Source organism: Carassius auratus, unplaced genomic scaffold (assembly GCF_003368295.1).
Source record: "Carassius auratus strain Wakin unplaced genomic scaffold, ASM336829v1 scaf_tig00008769, whole genome shotgun sequence".
NCBI classification, from domain to species: domain Eukaryota; kingdom Metazoa; phylum Chordata; class Actinopteri; order Cypriniformes; family Cyprinidae; genus Carassius; species Carassius auratus.
The window spans coordinates 121,982-136,974 of NW_020523975.1; the positions used below are offsets into that span (position 1 = coordinate 121,982).

Consider the following 14,993-nt stretch of genomic DNA (forward strand, 5'->3'; position numbering starts at 1 on the left):
TTACAATCTTGTCAAATCGCTCGACCTTTGTCGTTCTGTAAGAAAACAAGTAATCACAGAAAACAAAGAGAAATAAATAAACAATGTTTAAAGTTTATTTATTTGTTTTAAAAAATCATCACATCTGTCATCAAGTTAACAAGATTTCCATTTAAAGGGAACCCCGAGTATTAAGGCTTATATGGCTTAATATAATAGACGTGATGTGTCTGAAAGGTGCAGTAGAAAACCCATGAAAGACTTGTATTATTAAAAAAAATAAACAGCACATTGTTTTATACATATGTTGGGTCGACATTATTTTGATGATGTGAAATGGCAACATGGTGACATAAATTACGTTATATTAAAGGAATAGTTCACCCAAAAATGAAAATGACTGCATGATTTACTCATCCTCAAGCCTCATATATGACATTTTTCTTTCAGACGAATACAATCAGAGTTATATTTAGAAACATCCTGGCTCTTCCAAGCTTTATAATGGGAGTGGATGGTAGCCCAGAATATAATGTCCATAGGAACTGAACCAATCCATTATAAAAGAAGTCCACACAGCTCCGAGAGGGGTTAATAAAGGCCCTTTGATGCGCCACAAAGCATTTTGGTAAGAACAATATCCATATTTACAACTTAATAAACCATTATCTGTAGCTTTGCTACCTGTCGTGCGCACGTTCACGAGAGTGTTGTCCACCGGATGACGTAGGATGTGGGCAAACACAATGACGAATACGCGAGTGACAGAGGAGAAAGCAAAACAAAACACCAGTCACAAATTAGTAGTACAAAATTAAAGATTTGTAAAGACAAATGTCTGAGATTTCAGCATAAGCATAAGCCAATAGGACTCTATTTCCTTTGCTGTAAACAAAACTTGTTCCTCGAGAGACTAGCATATTCTCAAAGGAGTTTACACTATACTTACATCCGGGGTCGGCAACCTTTTCGGCATGACGTGCCAACTTTAACATTAAACTGACGCTTTGCACTTTGCTTCTGTGAACAGTAAACCCCGCCTACTTTGATTTGATTGGCCATCTCAGTCATTTTGAGATTGACGAGCACATTTAGACCGCTGAGGATTTGATCTGAAGCGCCAAGTATGTGCAGCGACTAGCGCAACTTAATTCTCACACTTTAATAGTTTTTATAGTTCCTATCAGTTCCTTTGTGACTATGAGAAGTTATTACCTAAGAATGTACGTCAGTATGCAGTTTTCGCTATCGCTCGCGTGCCAGCGTTCATCCATCTGCGTGCCACTGTTGGCACACGTGCTGTAGATTGCCGACCCCTGGCCTACATCATCTGATGGATGCTACTTCAGAGATTAACGTTTATAAAAGTTGTAAATATGGATATTTTTCTTACAAAAATGCATCGCTTCACTTCGGAAGGCATTTATTAATCCGTATACCTTCATTTTAGCTACATTTAAATAAAATGTTGAAAGTTAGTCAACTAAATTTTTTTTTTATTATTTAAATATAGCTAAAATAAATTGATTTCAAGTTCAATGTACAATAATGCAGTGTCTTACCTCACAATGGGACTTTCAGCAGCTTCTCAGACTTGTTTTTTTCAATGTTTTCTGTTAAAAAAAAAAACCGCAAAGACAATTAAACACTAATTTTGCTTAATAAAGATGTTTTTTCTGTCAAATTCTTATATGTAGCTGATACTTGCCCTTGCTAGATCTCCTGCAATGATAGTAAATCACACCATGAACAGCAGCTGTAGCTAGCAGCAACACACCAACACATATTCCAGCTATAAGACCTAAAGACAGACCTGAATTAAGAAAAGAGACATTAGTGTGAGTGAATCTGACAGTCTGTTGTACAGTTTTCACTGGATATATTCTCTTTATGGACCCTCTCAAAGATCCTATAGAGATCTGAAAGACTAATTCCTCTGTTAAAATTTCTGAGATTATTGCTTATTAAATACATTGCTAAATCTTTTGATTGATTTATTTCAAATAAGATATTTAAGATTACAGTCAGTTGAAAATAAATAACATTATACATAAAATAACAGTTATAATACTAACAATAAAATCATTGCTGACAAACCTGAATATGACTGTCAAAGATCAATATGGGAGGAATATGTTGGAGGCGGTCACTCTTTAGAACAATGTGCCTTTATAAATGAACTAGTATTTGTTCTGTGATCTATTGTACATAAATAAAGAAGGAAGGGAGGAGAAAACATACTGCTTTCATGCTCGTGTTCCTTGTCCCCATTGTATGATACTATGTTGGGTTTGTCAGTACTAGAGAGAGAGGCTGGAAAACACAAGGGAATGATAATGAATAAATAATAAAAATAAAAAAAACACAGTTATTTTTATTTAGTATTATTTTTAATTCATTTATTTTTCTTAAGCCATTTCGATTTATTTGTAGCTGCAGGAAAACCTTTCCAAACAGGGAACAAACCACCTACAGTGTCCTGTTTCTAATATCGGCTGTTATTGTGGAATAATTAACATCATTAGTCAAAGTGATCAATTCTAATTTTATTTCTGATAAAAGGTCTTAGAGGACCAAATTATGATATTTTTATACCATCTAAATGTCCACATTCAAAGAACTGCTGAGTTTAACCATATTTGTTTGTAAAATGCAGCATGTCAGTGAATGGATCCCTGAATGACTGAATTATATATACTCACCAGTGACAGAAACACTTAAAGTTTTTATGGCTTCGCCGATGTTGCTCATTTTTCTGGTGATTTTTGTGCCGTCACACTTGCTGTTTCGATTCAAGCTTTGGCTGGTTCCCGTGCTCTTGCTTTGGATGAAATTTGCTTCATAACGTCCAGCGTGTTGAGATTTGATATCTGTGATGATCAGAGATCCAGTCTCATAGTCCACATCCAGTCTGTCTCTGAATACCCCTCCAACACCATAATACAGACAACTAGTACTGGGATCTCCATTGATCAGAGCTATCAGAGTATTGTTGAAATACCACAGCATCTTGTCACGTTGTTGTTTGGTAACACCTGTGCCTAGAGTCACATTGTGTCCCTCCATCACTGACAGCAAGTTAAATCCAGATGTGTCAGCAACCAGACCTGGAGACAGTGACAAACAATATTTTTGTCTTTCTTAACTTTAACTGTTTGTTGTCTAAATGGCAAAAGATGATTTCGGTGAATACAATCATAGAAGATGGGATTTACTGTTCTACATTTTTCATAGTGAAAAGAAAATGTGAGGTAGGATAATCGCAGATAAACATTAAATACATTAACTACTTGACCACTTTATCATCTGTTTAGTCAACCATTGAAGGTCATATTAGTGAAGTGAAACAGAAGCTGGAATCATTTCTTTGAATATCAAAGCAAAACTTTCGTTTTCTGATTGACTGTTATGTTTAGAGTGTATGCTCAATTGGTGAGTTAATTTGAAAGTGACAGTGAAACTGACAGTGAATACAGCCAAGTATGGTGACCCATACTCAGAATTCGAATACGATCCGAGCAGCAACATTCCGCTCCCCAGACAGCAAGCAGTTTCGGCCCAGATCCAGCCCACATCTGGCCCGTGTGAAATCCATGTTGGCCAGATGTGGGCCGGATCTGGGCCAAAACTGCTTGCTGTCTGGGTGTCTCCAAATGCCAAACATTTTTAATAAAGCATTCTATTTACAGACAAGCAGGTTATGGGAGGAAAATTCTTAACGCGTAGCGTTTGTATTCTGTCATCATATCTGCTTGTCTCTGAGTAGAATGCTTTAATAATAATTTGTTTACTGAGTTTGGTCTTTTTAAAACATTTTTAATGTATAAAGCCACGTACTTTCACATTAAGTGTTTAATAATGTCCCTAATTCTTTTGTGAATTCGATTGGTCTAGAAGATTAAACTTGCAGCAGCTAACATCTCGTGATTCAATAAATCAGACATAGTGAGACAAGTTAACAATTAAACACCTGCTTTATAATAAAGGCTTTGTAAAACTGCACAGCGTTTTTGGCTTTTTAAACAACTCTGTCTTACACCAACTTCGCACACATTTCCTTTCATTAATGTCTATGAAAGATGATCGAACCAATCAGAGTATGTGTGAGGCGGGGCTACATGTGCAACCCCGCCCCAGGTGCAGCCCCGCCTCGATCTGCAGGCTGCAGCCGGGTGTAGGCTACTTGCAATCGGTCCTTACTTGGAGTTAGATCGCTCTATTTAAATTTAGATTTTATACTAACCTATATACAGTGTAGAAAGAGACAGAGAGAGAGAGAGAGAGAGAGATTGCCAGAGACATTTATTTAAGAAAATATCACATGCAATTTAATTCAAATGACTTACCATCAACAAGAAAAACAAACAAAGTGAGCACAAGGAAGCCTCCCATGTTTACAGCTGATATTCTCCTGATCAATCAGATGTTTCAATAAAGAAAAGTAATTGTAAAGAGAGAAGTTATGCTGGTGCCGTTGTTGCTGTATAAAGAAAGCGATAGTAACTTCTTGCTATTAATGTAGGTATGTCAGATGGGGGAGGAGAGAGGAGGAGGTTGTTTATCGTGTTTTTATTATATTAGTTTTCTGTTCGTCAACTCATAGTAATAAGCAAGTTAAATATCTACAATGCAATTTGGTTTTAGCTGCTGAAAGCTGTCATACACCTGCTCGTATGCCGGTTTTAGCTTGTGCAACTATTGTCAGCTTTTAATGTTTGAGCATCAGCTGGTTATTCAGGGTGACCAGCGCCAGCCTAAACCTGTAGATCAATTTATTAATGATGTTACTTATGAAACATAGGCTAAATCCATAAAGAGTTTCATTTTCGTTTCGAGGCTCGTTTCTCAGAAAATCACGTAATCTATGGAAAAGTTTACTTTCGTTTTGTTTAAATGCCTTGAAGGTGAAGAACATTTTCCGCCCCCGCTATGGTTGCACAATACAGACGATATTTTTTTTTAAACCACATTAAATTTAAACACGCCCATAAGAAAATGTTCTTTCTTTCTTTCTTTCTTTCTTTCTTTTAACGAAGAGAATGAACGCGATCATCAATGCGCGTAGTTGATGTGTCAAAGTGAAACATTCTGTGGTCACGTTTATCTTCAAAGAAATGTGTGAGCAGATTGGATGGAAACCCGCTATGTTTTACTGGATGCGAGTTTATGCGTGTGGGTCAGTAGTAGGTTAGGTGGGTAAAGAGTGTTTTCATTTCCTTTTTTAATATGAACCTTACAATTTAACTTCCTTTTAAAAAAAAAACAAAAAAAAAAAACAAAAAAAAAAACCTTTACTGATGTATGAGAAACAGTCCATTGAGAGTTACAGGAACCGATTATTCTTACTCATCACTCATAGACACTATAGCACATCCACACAGGCTGAGCATTATAAATTAAGGTAAAAAAAAATCCCATGATAACAAACTGCAATAATCATTTAACATCTGCCTGTAGATATTGTTTTCTGCCACTGTATAGTGAATCTAAATAAATGCCATATATTAGCTGTAATTTAAGTGAAACCCTAGTGTGTGGTCAGTGAAGGGTGGTCGAATCCTGTTGGGGGAGGATCCACACACAAACACTTACATCACACTTCTGTCAAGTCTGAGCTGTCTTCATAGAGTTTCATTATAATATTAAGAGTGCTCAGAGAAAATGGTTCATGTTGTCATTTTGTTATGCTTGTGTTTGTGGCAATTGGATGGTAAGTTACAAATCTATTTTTTATTATTATTTAATGAGTTTGCTGATTTAGGTCATGCTTTGATTTTTATATAGGGTAAGAAGATTGATTTGCATTCATTATATCGGAGTAAAATACATTCTGAAATTGAAAAGGAAAACTATTGTACAATCAATTTACGATCAAATTAAGGACAGATTCAGTTAGTCTGTTCACATGAGCTCACTAAATCCATATATATATATATATATATATATATATATATATATATATATATATATGGATGGAGAAAAAAATAAATAAATGAAACATATATATATATATATATATATATATATATATATATATATATATATATATATATATATATATATATATATATATATATATATATATATATTAATGATGATTTATCTCCCAAACCCTGTCTATCTATTTCTCGTTTCATTTATTATTTTTTTTGTCTTGGTTCTTCATTTCACTATTGAATACATACCAGTTAAGACGCTTTCATCTTTGATCAAACTCTTCAGGTACATTTGGTGTTAATGCAGTGAAGTCAGTGTCAGTGCTGGAGGGAGATTCAGTCACTCTAGACTCTGGTCTTAATGAAATGATGGATGATGATATGATTCTGTGGAGGTTTGGATCTGAAAACACTTCAGTAGCTCAAATCGATGTACTGGCCGGCAGCGTCACTGTATATGATGATGTTCTTGATGAGAGATTCAGAGACAGACTGAAGCTGGATCATCAAACTGGATCTCTGACCATCACAAACACCAGAACTGAACACACTGGACTCTATACACTACAGATTATCAGAAATGTTAGCAAAAGTTTTAATCTGACTGTCTATGGTGAGATAAATATTTGTCTTTTATTTGCAATAGTTTTAAAAGTAAATGCATCCTAAATATTTAGTTTTCTCTGAATGACATCACGAACTCTCACTTAACATGTTTGTTTCTAATCTTTCTCAGCTCGTCTGCCTCTTCCTGTCATCAGTAACTCTTCAAACTGTTCTTCGTCTTCATCATCATCATCTTCATCACAGCAGAATTGTTCATTGTTGTGTTCAGTGGTGAATGTGGGTCATGTGACTCTCTCCTGGTACAAAGGAAACAGTTTATTGTCCAGCATCAGTGTGTCTGATCTCAGCATCAGTCTCTCTCTACCTCTGGAGGTGGAATATCAGGAGAAAAACAGCTACAGCTGTGTGATCAACAATCCCATCACAAACCAGACCACACATCTGGACATCAGCAAACTCTGTCAGCCATGTGCAGGTACAGAAGCTCTTATGTGTATAATATAAATTTATACAAATTTGATTAAAATGGGTTTAGTTGATTTAAATGACTGTAGCTGGTTACATTGATAAAAGGCAAGGCAAATTTGTTGATATAGCACAGTTCATACACAGTGGTAATCCAAAGTGTTTTACATAAATTAAAGTGAAATATTTAGAAAAAGCAACAAAAGCAAAGAATAACATTTTGAAATGATTAAAAATGGATTTAAAATGAATTAAAGCATTTAATAATAATAATAATAATAATAATAATAACAACAAAAAAATACAGTGCAATCATTCGGACGTACTCAGTAAATGCACATCTTCAAGACATGTTCAGTATTTTATGCTTATAAATAACATTTTTGAAAATTGTTGAGCTATGTTTTTCTTTTTTTCAAGTGGATGAATTGTATGTACTGTACATATTTATATGCATACTACAGGTGTTTAAGCCTGAAATGAAGAAAATTAAGTCCAATTAGATTTTTACTGTAAGCCGCAGTATGTCAGTGTTGTGGACAACACTTCCTGTTTTCTTTATTTGGTCATGTTTTCTGTTCCTGTCTTCAGTTCTATTAGTTCCATGTGTTTCCCGTTTAATTAATTTGTGTTTTTAGCTTTATCCCACCTGTGTCTGTCTTTGAATTGTTTCCTCTGTTCTTAGTTCAATGTCCGCTTTCATATGTGCCGTATCTGTTTGTTTCTCCTTTTGAATTTAACTAAAATATTTTACTTCAGTACTCTCCTGGTTCCTTCTCCAAGCGAAGTGACACAGTAGAGATTGGAATAAACTAAAAGCTTTTTCAATTAAATAAAGCAGAAAAATATTACTTTCACTTTCACTCATTCACTTCTCAATAGATCACCATAATGAGTGTCTATCTGTATAGTTTCAGACTCAACATCTGTTAAAGTACTGATCTCTGTTGCTGCTGCTGCTGGATCTCTGCTGATTGTTGCTGCAGTCGTGATAGTTTGTATTTGCAGGAAATGTAGACAAACAGACAAAGAAGGTAAGTGTTAAATCACACACTATGCATCACATTATGCAGCACTATTCAGTTGTCTCACTGATGCTTCTAAATACACTTCTAAATAGTGAGGCGTGGCCAAAGCCAGTGAAAGTACTTAATTAGCTGTTTGTAAAACACTTGTCAGAAGAAAGTCGAGCAACATAGAAGGACAGCAGCTTGTGAGTGTTTTGTCTTGTTTTCTCATCAGACTAGTGTGTGATCATCATTGCTAGGAAAGTATTTGGTTTAAATTGTGTGTGTCTTACCCTGGTTAAATACGTGCTGAAAGTTGCGCTTGGTTTTGCGTTTGCCTATCGCGGGACTGCCTGGTTTCGATCTGCTAAATAGTGAGGCGTGGCCAAAGCCAGTGAAAGTACTTAATTAGCTGTTTGTAAAACACTTGTCAGAAGAAACAGTCGAGCAACATAGAAGGACAGCAGCTTGTGAGTGTTTTGTCTTGTTTTCTCATCAGACTAGTGTGTGATCATCATTGCTAGGAAAGTATTTGGCTTAAATTGTGTGTGTCTTACCCTGGTTAAATACGTGCTGAAAGTTGCGCTTGGTTTTGCGTTTGCCTATCGCGGGACTGCCTGGTTTCGATCTGCTAAATAGTGAGGCGTGGCCTGCTGACTTTAATTACAGTTAATCAGGCTAATACAAAGCACTAGGTTTCACCGCGGCAGCGGTCGCGGCAACCCTCGTGTGAACCCTCCTCGTGTGAAGACCGACGAGTGTAAAGACAATCGACTCTACCTGCGCGACTGCACCGAGCAAGGACACCGACAGGGCACTTGAGTATTGCTTTTCTCTTTTTCTCCACTCTTTGTATAGTTTGTCCCCAAATATATCTTTCACTTGTGGTCACTATGTGCTTTCAGATCTCTACTATCACTACTAACACTCGGAGAGCACGCTACGTATGTCGCAGGAAAGCCTGTCTGACAAACTTACGCCATGTCCCTCTCACCTCTACTACTATGCTCTCTATTCCAGTTGGTCTCTGGAACTGCCAGTCTGCAGTTAACAAAGCAGACTTCATTTCTTCTATTGCTACTCATTCCGGTCTCAACCTCATGGCACTGACAGAGACTTGGATCAAACCTGAAGATACTGCCACCCCTGCAGCCCTCTCCACTAATTTCACTTGTTCCCACACTCCTCGTACCACTGGGAGGGGTGGAGGTACCGGTCTCCTTATATCCAAAGAATGGAAATTTGATCTTAAGCCATCACCTACAGGTACTGGTTCATTTGAATCACATGCCATTACTGTAACCCACCCTGTTAAAATCCACTTTGTGGTCATTTATCGTCCCCCAGGTCAACTGGGAAACTTCTTGGAGGAGTTGGATGTACTGCTATCAAGCTTTCCTGAAGATGGTACTCCTCTGGTACTGCTTGGTGACTTCAACATCCACCTAGATAAACCCAGGCTGCTGACTTCAAAACTCTGCTCACCTCATTTGATCTCAAGCTAGTGTCTACTACAGCAACTCACAAATCGGGCAACCAACTGGACCTCATCTACACACGCTGTTGCTCTGTGGACACCTCTTCAGTTGCTCCACTGCACACCTCTGATCACTTCCTCATTACTGCTAACCTAGCACTTACTCCTGAAGTGGCACACACTCCAACGCAGGTCACCTTTCGACGGAACCTACGCTCACTCTCTCCATCTCGCCTATCTGCTGTGGTTTCATCCTCTCTTCCACCACTCTCTCAGTTTTCTGCTCTGGACACGAACAGTGCTACGAACACTCTTTGCTCCACTTTAACATCTTGCTTGGACAACTTTTGCCCACTGTTGTCTAGACCAGCACGCACTGCCCCATCTGCCCCCTGGCTGTCCGAGGTTCTCCGTGAACATCGCTCTAAACTAAGGGCTGCAGAGAGGAAATGGCAGAAATCAAAAAACTCTACGGACCTCAGTGTGTATCAATCTCTCCTCTCTTCCTTCTCTGCAAATGTCTTCACAGCTAAAACATCCTACTACCACAACAAAATTAACAGCTGCAGTGATGCTCGGACACTCTTCAAGACTTTCTCTTCTCTTCTTAATCCGCCGCCTCCGCCTCCTCCATCGACTCTTACAGCGGACAACTTTGCAGCTTTCTTCACAAATAAGACAAGATCCATCAGTGACCAATTCTCCACACCGCAGTCCGAGGACAACTTCACAATGACCGATGCACACTCTTTATCCTCACACTCTTTATCCTCCTTCTCCCCACTCTCAGAGATGGAAGTCTCCAAAATTCTCCTGTCCAATCATCCTACTACTTGTCCACTTGATCCAATCCCCACTCACCTCCTTCAAGCGATCTCTTCTTCAGTCATACCTTCACTTACTCACATTATCAACTCCTCTCTTCACTCTGGAACTTTTCCCTTAGCATTCAAGCAGGCTCGGGTAAGCCCACTGCTCAAGAAACCATCTCTAAATCCAGCGCTTCTTGAAAACTACAGACCGGTATCCCTTCTTCCATTCATTGCAAAGACACTTGAGCGAGCTGTGTTTAACCAGCTTTCTATGTTCCTTGGACAGAACAACCTCCTGGACAGCAACCAATCTGGCTTCAAAAGTGGCCACTCAACTGAGACTGCTCTGCTCTCGGTTACTGAAGCCCTGCGACTAGCAAGAGCAGCTTCAAAATCCTCGGTACTCATCTTGCTGGACCTGTCTGCTGCTTTTGACACTGTTAATCACCAGATTCTCCTGTCCACCCTCAGAAAGATGGGAATCTCTGGAACTGCTCTCCTTTGGGTTAAGTCCTACCTCTCTGACAGATCCTTCAGTGTGTCTTGGAGGGGTGATGTTTCAAAGTCACACCACCTTGCTACTGGGGTTCCCCAAGGCTCAGTACTTGGACCACTTCTCTTCTCCATCTACATGACATCTTTAGGATCTGTCATTCAGAAGCATGGCTTTTCTTATCACTGCTATGCTGATGACACCCAACTCTACTTCTCATTCCAGCCAAATGACCCGACGGTAGCTGCTCGCATTTCAGCCTGTCTGAGTGACATTTCTAGCTGGATGAATGACCATCACCTTCAGCTTAACCTTACAAAGACTGAACTCCTGGTGATTCCAGCTAATCCATTGATTCATCACAACTTCTCTATACAGCTGGGCTCTTCAACCATAACTCCTTCGAAGACAGCCAGAAACCTAGGTGTTGTGATGGATCATCAATTAAGCTTCACTGACCACATTGCTACAACGACCCGGTCCTGCAGGTTTGCCTTATACAACATTAGGAAGATTAGACCCTTCCTGTCAGAGCAAGCAACCCAACTTCTTGTCCAAGCTCTTGTTCTCTCCAGACTGGACTATTGTAATGCTCTCCTGGCGGGCCTTCCTGCATGTACTGTCAAGCCTCTGCAAATGATCCAGAATGCAGCAGCGAGGGTGGTCTTCAATGAGCCAAAACAAGCTCATGTTACTCCTCTCCTCATCAGGTTACACTGGCTACCAGTAGCCGCTCGCATCAAATTCAAGGTTCTGATGCTTGCCTACAAGACGACCACTGGCACGGCACCGACTTACCTAAACTCACTGGTTAAATCCTATGTGCCCTCCAGAAGTTTGCGCTCTGCAAGTGAGCAACGCCTTGTGGTGCCATCCCAAAGAAATTCAAAATCACTCTCACGGACCTTTTCCTGGACTGTGCCCAGCTGGTGGAATGACCTCCCAATCCCAATTCGTACAGCTGAGTCTTTACTCATTTTCAAGAAACGTCTAAAGACTCATCTTTTTTGCCTGCACTTAACCTACTAACACCAGTACTTTTCCATTTCTTGTCTTTGTTTATTTAAAAAAAAAAAAAAAAAAAAAAAAAATCCTGGCTATGCGTTCTATACTAGACTAAGGCCGGGTTCACACTGCAAGCTGCAGCAGAGCAGAAGCAGCGCGTTAGCAGCAGGTAGGCAGAGCGGAAGCAGCGCGCTCCTATTTTGCTTTCACACTGGCAGCGGAGGCAGCGCGGCGCGCAACTGAACAGCGGATTTTAGACAGAGTAACCTACTCTAGTTCGCATTGCTTTATTTCCATTTAAAATACATTTAAATAAAACAGACTTGGCAAGAAGCTTTTTAAATTCATAATTTCATTGTAACTTTTGTTGCAACTTTGTTTTGCTGTCTTTGTTTTCCGTGCAGTACGTGTTGTTGATAGAAGAAAGGCCATCGTGCTATATTTGTTATTAGAGACTATGAAAAAGACGCAGACTTTGGGTTCATCCCATTAACCGACGTAGGAGAGAACATGGTGCATATCACCATCTTGTCACTGGGTTTGTTTGTAAGCAAATTTACCAAAGGACACCCTGAAAACCAATTTAATACTGTTTTAAATTATGTGTATTGTATGGTTCACAGCCTGAGTTCCTGCTCATCTCGAAATCAGCATTTACTTGTTTATTATATATGCATGTATCACCTGCTTTTGTTATTTGTGTGCTAATGTGTAATTTAGAAATTGTAAATAAATGGTTCCAAGTGAATCAATTTTGAATCAAATATTGAGTTGTTTGCTCGTGTGCCAGCGAAAGCGTCAAAAACATTATAAAATAACTTACCATCTGCAATAAGACCCGTTGAAACTTCATCCCATGCTTTTCCTTCTCCTGCAAGTCTTTGTAAAATACATTGTGTGGATCATAAAGAACTTGATATTTCTCAACTTCCACGATGAGACGAGTGTTGTCCATTATTGTCTTTCCAGGTGCACTCTGAAGACCACTGCCTGTGACACCACGTGCTGTTGTTTATGATTGTCAGCATTATATTATGGAGATGCAGATGCAAATCTCTACGGCTAAACTAGCAGTATAAAAGTTGTTTTTGTATTTCGGCAAAAAGCTTATTTTTGTTTAGAACTGTAAGTACTTTGACCGATTTTGTAAAAAAAAAAAAAAAAAAAATATATATATATATATATATATATATATATATATATATATATATATATATAAAATAAAAAATAGAAAAATACGTTAATTTAAATATCATACATTTCTTATGTAATTTGCAAAAAACACATTCGATATCATTAATGCAAATTTTGGGCAAAATTACTTTTTCGTTTCAGTACATGTGTATTTTGGCCATGATCAGTGTCACTTTATCTTCTATACATATTTTTTTATATTAATTTTCTTTCCTAACATACTCTAGTTTTTGTTAAAACACCCTAGATGTGCTTAGTTTGTGCATTTAGAGCACTTTTGTGTGAAATCATATTTATTTTGTCCATCAAAGGTGTACTTTCACTTTAACTGAGCGTCAGCAGCGCAGCAAAAATAGACCCAGCGCCGAAACGATCGCGGCACTGCTGCTTCTGCTCTGCTCCTGCAACGCTCTGCCGCGCAGCCTCTGCGTGCGGTGTGAACGCTCTCATCTGTTAACATAGGCACCGAAAAAAATACGCGCTGCTTCTGCTCTGCTGCAGCTTGCGGTGTGAACCCGGCCTAACTGAGACGTGTCATGGCACTTGTATACTGTTGTTGTTCTCTTGTTAACCTGACTGCTTCTATTGTTCTCATTTGTAAGTCGCTTTGGATAAAAGCGTCTGCTAAATGATTAAATGTAAATGTAAATGTAATGCTTCTTTAAAAATGCAGAAATGCTATGTTTTAATCCATAATTTTTTATCGCTGAAACAGCTGAGACTCATGAAGACGAGATCACTTACATTGAGCCTACATTCTACAAAAGAGAAGCACAGAAACCGGTAATATACTAAATTATGTTGTGTATCTGTGTCATTTCAACAGTGTGTCCATCTGTGTGATAGAGCCAAAAGCACGAAGTGGCTCCATATTAGAGAGTCGAGTGTAAAGTCGTAGGATCAATATTCAGTGCACAGAATATTGATACCATGTAACTAAAGGATAACAGATCAAAAAGTCCCTTAGTTCATGCTTCCAATGCTCAAAATAAGCCTCTGATGAAGTATTTCCTGTCAGGTGATGTCATCATAGTTAAAACCTTCAGTTTCAGATACTGAACATTCTTTTGTGATTCTTCAAATGCTTCTGAAAAACATCATGATGTCAAAGACACATAAGACTGAATTAATTATTTATTTTCTACAGGATGTTAAAGAGGATGATCATGTGGAATATGCACCTATCGTCAAGAGAAGATGATCAGACACGTATCAAACCCGCTTTGTGACTTTCACAGGAAGCTTCTGTGACTACCTCAGAGTCTGTCGTTTCATCTCAGCCCTTGAAAACTTGTAGATTGAGTTTTAGGATTGTAAGTGAAATTCAGGGCTGGATTAATGAAATTCTCTCTTAAAGAATACAAAATACTTTTAACAAATCATTTTAATCTCGTGAAACACAAACATTTTCTTGTTTGACTCTATAGCCTCCTAAAGAATTATAATTATTATTATTTTATTATTATTATTTTTAACAAATTCCCAAAACGAGAAACATTTTTGCATCTGATTTACATCTGTGTAGATTTGCAGGAAACAGTTGTGCTTGAACATTGCTGAATGTTTGCGGTTGACTTAAACACAGACACTGCTAAGGCGTCATTAGCGTGTGGTTAAATGCCTTTTTCCATTTCCATTTCATATGAAACTCAGTCTAACTTTAGCATGTACTAACCAATTTACCATGAAATCCTGAATCTAACAGATACACGACTATCTCAGATAAAACAGTATGTGATAAAATATCAGTCAATATGAGTGAAGTCAGATTTGTTACTATAGCACTTTTTTTCAATAGCCATTGTTTCAAAGCAGCTTTCCAGAAAACTATGGTGTTAAAGTTTATAATATCTTAATGTCTCAGTAATATTTTTTCAGATTTGAGCCAGGAGATAATCTACATGATGAAGCAGAGTTTTGATATATACTGACCTACACGAGTACACTGGATGCATGTGCTATTCTCCAATATAAAGAGCTTATAGTCAAATCAGGCAGTTATTTCTGAAAACTACTGATGTTCTTCATATCAAGCCCAAAACAGTTCATAACCTGTTT

At 38.1% G+C, this 14,993-nt stretch overlaps 1 protein-coding gene and 1 long non-coding RNA gene across 2 annotated transcripts; both read left to right on the top strand.

The window, feature by feature from the left end:
• Positions 1-6,188: 6,188 nt before the first annotated feature.
• LOC113072308 (SLAM family member 9-like) lies at positions 6,189-7,738 on the top strand (the record flags this gene model as incomplete). The annotated part of the gene is made up of 3 exons (XM_026245320.1): positions 6,189-6,528; positions 6,652-6,957; positions 7,707-7,738. Coding segments are annotated over 3 exons (678 nt in total), but the record flags the coding sequence as incomplete, so codon positions are not given.
• Positions 7,739-7,826: 88 nt separating this feature from the next.
• On the top strand, positions 7,827-14,664 carry LOC113072306 (uncharacterized). Its single transcript, XR_003280279.1, has 3 exons — positions 7,827-7,981; positions 13,651-13,718; positions 14,083-14,664. It is a non-coding gene; the product is annotated as an uncharacterized LOC113072306 (long non-coding RNA).
• The last annotated feature ends 329 nt before the right edge of the window (positions 14,665-14,993 follow it).